Raw genomic sequence first — 8,625 nt, forward strand, 5'->3', positions numbered from 1 at the left:
CCTGACCCCGGATGGGTACGTTTGGAACCATACAAAATCAGGCGTATATTCAGTTAAAACCGGATATGACCTACTACAATCAACTAAACGGAGCCTTACACATGGAGGGGTGCGTGAACCAAGCTTCACACAGCTCCAAAGTCAGGTGTGGAAGATAAAGGCTCCGAGCAAGATGAAGCACTTTTTGTGGCAGGCTATCTCAGGCTGTGTGGCAACAGCAGAGAGGCTCACTTATAGACACCTGGGTACCGATAGGAGTTGTCCTAGATGTGCTGCTCCAGTGGAGTCGATTAACCATCTTTTATTTGAATGCCCCCCGGCCCTGCAGGTTTGGGCTCTATCGGACTATCCGTCCCTTCCGGGTTACTTCCCGAGTACATCTATATACCAAAACATGAACTTTCTGTTTTGGAAGAGAAAAGAAGTGGCTCCCCAGAGACCACAATTCGACACCTTCCCTTGGATCTGTTGGTACATTTGGAAGGCGAGGAACGACAAACTCTTTAATGGGAAAGTCGTCTCCCCGATGGACACTCTTCAACATGCGTCACTTGAGGCAGAATGTTGGAGGAAGGCAAACGAAAAAGAGGAAGAAGAAGTGGATCTCGACGATCCACATATTACGGAAGTGGAGACAGTGCATCCTTGGATACCCCGAACCCCTACCTGCCAAATCGATGCTTCATGGATAGATAATGGTAGCGTTAGTGGCCTAGGGTGGAGTTTCAAGGATCAACGGGGCCTGGAATTCTTCGGACTACGGGCATGTACAAGGAGCCTCTCGGCGTTACACGCTGAGATGGAAGGGCTACTCTGGGCAGTCTCATGTATGAGCCACATGAGGATGCCCATGATAAGGTTCGAGACTGATTGCATGGACCTAGTAGATATTGTTACAAACCCGGACGAGTGGCCTGCTTTCGCGACAGAGATCGAGCTATTCCGGAGTCTTCAAGAGGTTTTTGTGGATGTGAGGGTGTCTCATATTCCACGAAACCGTAATGGAAGGACAGACGCTTTAGCGAAAGAAGCTAGAAGAAGAGGCTTTATCTTTTCCCACATAGATCAGACCCGGTCAGACGGAGATGCTCCCCGGAGAATCGGCTCGTCTAACTACCACTTGATCTAATGAAGATGGGCAGCTGACAAAAAAAAAAAAAAAAAAAAAAAAAAAACTAATGAAAGGCATCACATAGATAACAGAAATAAAAGTCAACCTGAATGAACCTGGTCAAGGAATACCAGACTTTGATTAGTGTGTAGAACTTTGGTTAAGACCCCAGAAAAGTCTTGTGCTTTCACATTTGAATGGAACTCCATTGTGGTTTTGGTAAACACGAAATGAATATTATAATACTATGAAAATAATTGATAAATGTTAGACCAACTAAAATAATTTGACTTAGTATAAAGTCAATTTCATTATGTAGAGTGGTTTCCGTACTTAACTTCCTTACCAGAAACACATCAACCCGACGACAACTTTCCCCTGTTTAATACCACCTTTCAAAGCTTAAAAATCTAAGAACTTAAGTGAATTAGCGTATAATTATTTCTATAAAAGGTTATACAATTATACAAATTACTGGGAGCTTACAGATTGTCTAGTACTTTCACATGTAATTACTTCTAAGTTCTAACTTTAAGTTAAGTGGTCTAACAGATAATACATATATACCTTTATCATTTATTTTAATTTCTTAGAACAATTTATAATTTATGTATATCCGAACATGAATCAAACTACAACAGTTAATGGCCGTAGGTGTTGAATTTGTAACTCACTGTTATATTGATAACTAGGTATTTTTCCCGCATATGCGGGAATAATATTCTGACGAATAATTATTAATTTATATATATATATATATGATAAAATATCTCATCAAAATATATATGTTTATTATTGTGATAAACTTTTAAAAGAACTTATATATTAGAAATATATCAGAAAATATTTTATACAAATATTTTTGATTGATTAATATTTAATAATAAATTGTTCTATATCTTAATTTTTTATAATAAAAATATTATTTCCAGATAACAACAATATACAGATATATAATAATTATTTTATTCTTTTCAAACTATATTTTTTATTTTGATTAGTTTATCATATTATTTTATAATCAGCTAGATAATATAATTTATAATTTAATATTATTAATATTAAATTATTTTTAATTATATAATAAAAACTCTTAAAATCAAGGAAAATATGACAAAAACAAATTATTTATTATTGATTAATATTTAATTATAAAATTTTTTATGTCTTAATCTTTTATAATATAAAATATTATTTTCCATCTAACAAAAATATATGTATATGTATTATATTATTTTAAAGTATTTTTTGTTTTGATAATTTATTATATTAATTTTTACTCAATTAGGTAATATAAATATAATCTAATATTATTTATATCAAATTCGTTTAAAAATATAATAATTTAAATACCTAAAATTCTATTTATTATTGTGATAAACTTTTAGAGGCACTTATATTTGAAATTATTTATACAAATATTTTTGATTGATTAATATTTAATTTTTTTTTTGTATCGTAATGTTTTATAATAAAAATATTAATTTTAGATAACAACAAAAAAATATAAGAATTATTATTTTTAAAATATATTTTTATTTTGATGATTTTATGACATTAGCTTATAATAAATTGGCTGATATAATTTATAATCTAATTTAGAAAACATGGCACATAAACAAAATTATTTTTAGGGACCCCCCGAAAGTCCTTCCAGAGCCTGTTGAATAATTTTGATGGATTCTGTCATTTCGTTAAGTCGTACTAAATAACGAGTTAATGAATTTCCTTGTTTTTGCCACTGAATTTCTCATTCAAATTCATCGTAAGACTCATAACGATCAACTTTACGAAAATCCCATGGTATTCCGGATGCGCGTAACATTGGTCCGGATAAACCCCAATTTATTGCTTCTTCCCCACCAATAATCCCAACGCCTTCAACTCATTCTAAAAAAATATGTAACTCACTGTTATATTGATAATAGGTTAAATGCATCATCTATTCGTCAATTTTTTAACAACTATTAGGTATGTCTAGAAAAACAAAACTATACCACCAACATAATGTTAATTTCTAAACACCAACCGTAATATTTAGGGGTATGGAATCATCTTAGCAGAAAAAGTAATATGGAATCATCATGTAGTTGACATTGTTTTAAATATAATCTACTTGAATATGTAAAGACTAAGGAGAGCTCAATGTGGAACCAAATCATGCAACAAATGAGTAGTCAATACGCGATGACAAGTCATAAGTGTTGACATAATCTCCTTTTTCAAGCCTGTGTTCTAAATACATAAACAGAACATTTTATTGTCTACAAAATTGCAAGTATAGTTTTTGGTGTAAACAGAGTTTTCAGTCCTGAGGATGTTATATCCAAAGCGCTCGTGCGGAGCTTAGCTCAGCCACAGACTCCAATGCTTCAAACGAGGACTACTATGCAAGTTCCCCTGCACCAACGAACAGACGCAGCTTTCTCTTGCCATACGAACGCAGCTTGGATGGCGACGACGAACAGAGCAGGATGCGGCTGGTGTGTTTTGAACGCTGATGGCACCACTCTCCTACAGGGTTCTCGAGTCTTTGAACACGTCTCCTCGACGCTCATAGCAGAAGCTCTTGCTATACGGTCAGCCCTCTTCCAAGCTTCAGCAGCTGGATTTTCTAAAATCTGTATAAAATCAGATTGTGAGGCACTTATCACTGCCATCTCCTCAAAGTATCACTCGACTGACCTCTACGGAATCATTCGAGACATTGAGGCTCTATCTTCTAGTTTCTTGTGTATTTCTTTTGTTTTCATCTCGCGCAACTTGAACTGTATGGCAGACTCTTTGGCCAAATCGGCTGTGCACTCTTTCAACCCCAACTAGTTTGATTGGGAGTTTTTATAATATTTGGTGTTCAAAAAAAAAAAAAAGTTTTTGGTGTAAACTATCAAATGGTATCGAATTAGATATACTAACTTGTATAGTTATTGTAATGTGATTAAAGAAAGGAATCTTAGTATTATCATCAAGAAAAAAATCATCAATGTGTACAAACCCATCTTCAAGATGATCATAATATATAATTATATTATTCTCATGAAAGAGGTCATGATAGTAAAAATAAAAAATGTTGTTCTCGGTAAAAGAATATTCCAAGAACAAGCTGTCTTCTTGATCCCAGATCCAATTCTCAAATCCTCCCACTTCGTCTTCCTCCGATGACGTTGCTTCAACGCAACTCTCATCTTCTTCTTGTTCGTTACGTTTCTCTATCTCTCCGTTGCCTCTAACTTCAATCCAACCATCCTCCGCCGTAATCCACTCCGGTTCGCCGGAGTTCTCATCTCCGACGAGTTTTTTGATTCTATCAACCGGTGAAGAATTTGCAAATGTGTCTTCGTGATCCGCTTGAATGAACTGACTTCTCGAGGATTCACATGAATCCCAAAAACCTTGATCCAAAACAGTACTAGGAGAATAATTCTTCAGACAACGACCAAACTGAGTTTGAGTTTTGTCTCCTTCGTCAAGAAACGGATGTTGAAGCAACTCTTCAACAGCCCATCTCTGTTTCGGATCTCTTATCAGACACTTCCTCAGAAAGTCTCTACCTTTCTCCGACAAAACCTCTGGAATCTCCGGCGACTCTCCGGTGAACCCAATCTTGTAAATCGCGGCGACGACGTCGTTTAGCTCCGGCCAAGGACTTAAACCCGTAGCCATCTCTATCACCATACACCCCAAAGCCCACACGTCAGCCGGAAACCCCTGCTCTTCACCACGCGCCACCTCCGGCGACATAAACGCCGGTGTACCGGAAAACTCCAAACTCCCGTTTCCCGCCATTTTAGCGCAGCCCAAATCGGCGATCTTCGCTGTTTCTCCTCCGATCATAACATTCTCGCTCTTCAAATCGCAATGAACGATTCCTCGTTCGTGAAGATACATCAACCCCCTCAGAATCTGCCGCGTGTAAGATCTTATCTCCGGCTCCGGCAACTTCCCGCCGGATGTCTTGATCAAATCGCGAATGCTCCCGCCGGGAACATACTCCATCAAGAGATTATACATCTGTTTGTTGTTCTCCGTCGTCGTGTTAGAACCAATGTACTTTACTACGTAAGGAGAGCTCAAATTCGACAAGATCGTTTGCTCTCTCTGCAAAACCGCCGATGAAGAAAGCTCAGCGGACTTGACGGCGAAGAATTCACCGGAGTTTGTGATTGCTAGTGAGACAGTGGCGGTTGAGCCCCGGCCAATGGTTGGTCCCCTTATCCAGTTTTGTTCCTCCATTGGAGCGGAGGAAGAAAAAACAGAGGAGAAAGAAAAACAGAGGAGAGAGAGAGAGAGGTTTTAAATGTTTAAGCAAAGAGATATGATGTGATTGTTTATATATAGACACTCATCACACAACATAACTCACATCAGATATCGTATGTATGTGTGAATGTATATGACTTCGGCATGGGGTTTTAGTTGGTGTCTTAATTCAAAGTCTTGAACAGCGATTAATTACATTCTTTTAATTTTTATTCTTATCCTCCAATTATTAAGCATCAAAACTTTACCTTATCTTCCACTTTTAATTTTAGATTATTGTTATCTTAGATCTGATACAGCCGTTTGAGTTGGAATTCAATATGAGATTTCTGTTAATAAGGAATAAAATATGACTTGATCATTGGTAATTAGTTCCTCCATTAGGAACCATGACTTAATCATGTTCGTGAATATATTAACAGACATTTTAACAAAGATCCAGATCAAATTCCCATTTACGTTGGTCTTTTGATTATTATTTGTTTATTTTCACGTCAAAGAAAAGTCATGAAGAAATGTTAAACTGTTTTCGGTTGGTGGTAGAATGGCACATAATTCAAGCACAAAAGTACAAAATGAAAATGGATAATTTTCCCATTAAATACAAACTTTTAATGTTGTAAAGTTTGTGATAAGTTATGATTAATAAGTTTGGTAAATATGTTATTGGGAAGAGTAACAAATCGATAACAATATCCTTATTTAAGATACGTTATTTATGTATTGCATCTATGTATTCTTAAGCTGAAGTGATATATCATATATGACATTTGTTTGGTTAATAGACAATATATTTTGTACATTTAGGAAGTAATCCTTTTGTAAATTCAAATAATCCCTTATATATTAATCTTGGAGCATTGCAACATTGTTTGGTAGCCACGTGTCATCATGAGAATTATTCTCAGAATTGTTAGAGAAATAGGTTAGTCCATCTACACATATATTATAGTTTTTATTAAATAATTATTAAATTAATTATTAATATACAAAAGAATATTCTCTATTCTTTCCTTAAATAGAAACTACGAAACTTCCTATTATGATTGACATATATATCACCATTAATGATTATGAATAATAAAGATTTGATAATAATTTTTTTATCATCTATACTTTTCGTTTAATTTTATTTGTTAAAAGAAATTAAACAATCACATTAAGCATATAATAAAAAAAAATATGTTGTATTTCGAATTTTTTAAAACGACTATAATTTACTAAAAATAGTACAAGCCTCACATTGAAAATTTTGTGATCAATGGTAGTTTTTTTTAGTTCAGTCCATCGCTTTTAATGAGCCTTGAACATTTTTTAATAATTAACTAAATAAATCACGTACATAATAGAAAGTGTTTTAGTTTAAAAATTGTTGCATACCCAAAATCAGTATGAACCATCGTCATTTTCATTTGAAATTTGGTTACAATAAAAAATATATGGTTGGGAATAAAATCTGAATCCAAATAACCGAACCAAATCCAATCCAGAAAATAGTACAAAACTTTAATCAAATTGGTTAGATATTTGAACATGTTTAAAATTTTGGTATTCAAAAAAACGGAACCAAACCCAATCTGGACCAAAATATTTTGGATATCTGAGTATATTCGAACCAGATTTATACTTAAATATATTATTTTTTTAAAAAAATTAATATCCAAAAGAAATACACAAAATACTTAAGATGCTTTTAAATTATCCAAAATACTTAAAAATATATAAAAATAGTAAAAATAATATATTTAAAATAACTAAACATTACTCAAAATACCAAAATACTGAAAATATCTATTCATTTTCTATCAAATTATTTAAGTTAAACCAATTTTTATGTTAAGTTCAAGTATTTTGGTATACATTATTCAAATTTATATGTAACATATTATTTTTATTTTTATGTTTTGAGAAATTTAAAGTATATATGAACTTTAAGTTTTTAAAAATTAAATGAGTTATCTGAATCTAAACCCAAACCGAACATATAAAAATTCGAACCAAATTTGCAAAGATCTAAACCGGAACTAACCAAACCAAATAATACCTACCCGCATACGATCCCTAATCAAATGTAAAAAAAAAATATTGATAATAAAATATGTATTATTTAAAATATTTAGGTACAACATATTTAAAAAAAAGTTTACTCCGCGCAAGGCGCGGATTATCATCTAGTACTCATTAAATTAGTCAAAAAACAATGTTCATGAAGTATAGATAATCTCTTTCCATAATCCTTATTTATAACATTTCAAAAACATTGTACTGGACTCTATAACTTCTTATTACCAATGTATATTATACATACATACATACATACATTGTGGCCCTTCTCCTTAGGGGTTAGCAAGGATCGAATAATGCCATAAATTTTGGTATTTATGATTTGCTTCGCATTTTACGGATATCCAAAAAAATTCGGATATATGTAAATACTTACGGATATTTACGGATGTCTCGTACACTTTGTTTAATACAAGTAAATATAGAAACAACTATATATATTTGTTTTGAAAATAGCATTTTTACATAATATTAAACCAAAAGTGAAAATTAGTGGAACTATATGTACCAAACTTTTTTATAATGAAATATTTTTTGATAAAACATGGAATTTTTGAAAATTTTAGTTTTTATAAATATTTTATATTCATTTCTTAATTTAATACTTTATATGTATCTAATAAATAACAAAATTATATGTTAAATAAAAGTTATATAACTTATACATTTAAAAGTACTCCCTCCATTTTTTTTAATATAAGTAGCTTTAGAGAAATTTTTTTGTTCTAAATTATATGATGTTTTCAATTTTCTATGTAAAAGTTATCAACAATTAATGCTATTTAATCAATGATAATATTTCTTCTATTGTATTATTGGTTAGATAAATAATTAATGATGTTTTTGTTTAGGAAATATAAAAAAAAAATATTTTCTTAATCAATGTGTCTAAGTCTAAAATAACTTATATTAAAAACGAATGGAGTTTTATTCAACTGTTATATATATATATATATATATTTGTATAAAAATCAGAGAGAATCGTATATATTTCATCTTTATAGTTATTGATTTTAATATTGGTTTTACTTCGAAAATTTTAAAATATTTAGATTTTTTAGATTGAATCGAAACGAGAAACGATGATAAAATGCCTAACCCTGCATTATGATTAACAAATATTTTGTGTGCACAGAGGCAACTGGAAAAAATTGTAAAAAAAAAAATGGCAACTGGAAAATAAACGTGGC

The 8,625-nt window shown here is 32.2% G+C and overlaps 1 protein-coding gene across 1 annotated transcript; it reads right to left on the reverse strand.

The window, feature by feature from the left end:
- Positions 1 to 3,867: 3,867 nt before the first annotated feature.
- On the reverse strand, positions 3,868 to 5,544 carry LOC108845491 (mitogen-activated protein kinase kinase kinase 18-like). The gene has a single exon (XM_018618695.2). The coding sequence runs from the start codon at positions 5,342 to 5,344 to the stop codon at positions 3,950 to 3,952; it is 1,395 nt and encodes a 464-aa protein (XP_018474197.2). The 5' UTR covers positions 5,345 to 5,544; the 3' UTR covers positions 3,868 to 3,949.
- Positions 5,545 to 8,625: the final 3,081 nt, after the last annotated feature.

The sequence above is a fragment of the Raphanus sativus genome, chromosome 3, assembly GCF_000801105.2.
Source record: "Raphanus sativus cultivar WK10039 chromosome 3, ASM80110v3, whole genome shotgun sequence".
Lineage (NCBI taxonomy): Eukaryota > Viridiplantae > Streptophyta > Magnoliopsida > Brassicales > Brassicaceae > Raphanus > Raphanus sativus.

Coding starts and splice junctions, on each gene's coding strand:
- LOC108845491 (XM_018618695.2), bottom strand. CDS start 5,344: ATGGAGGAACAAAACTGGATAAGGGGACCAACCATTGGCCGGGGCTCA.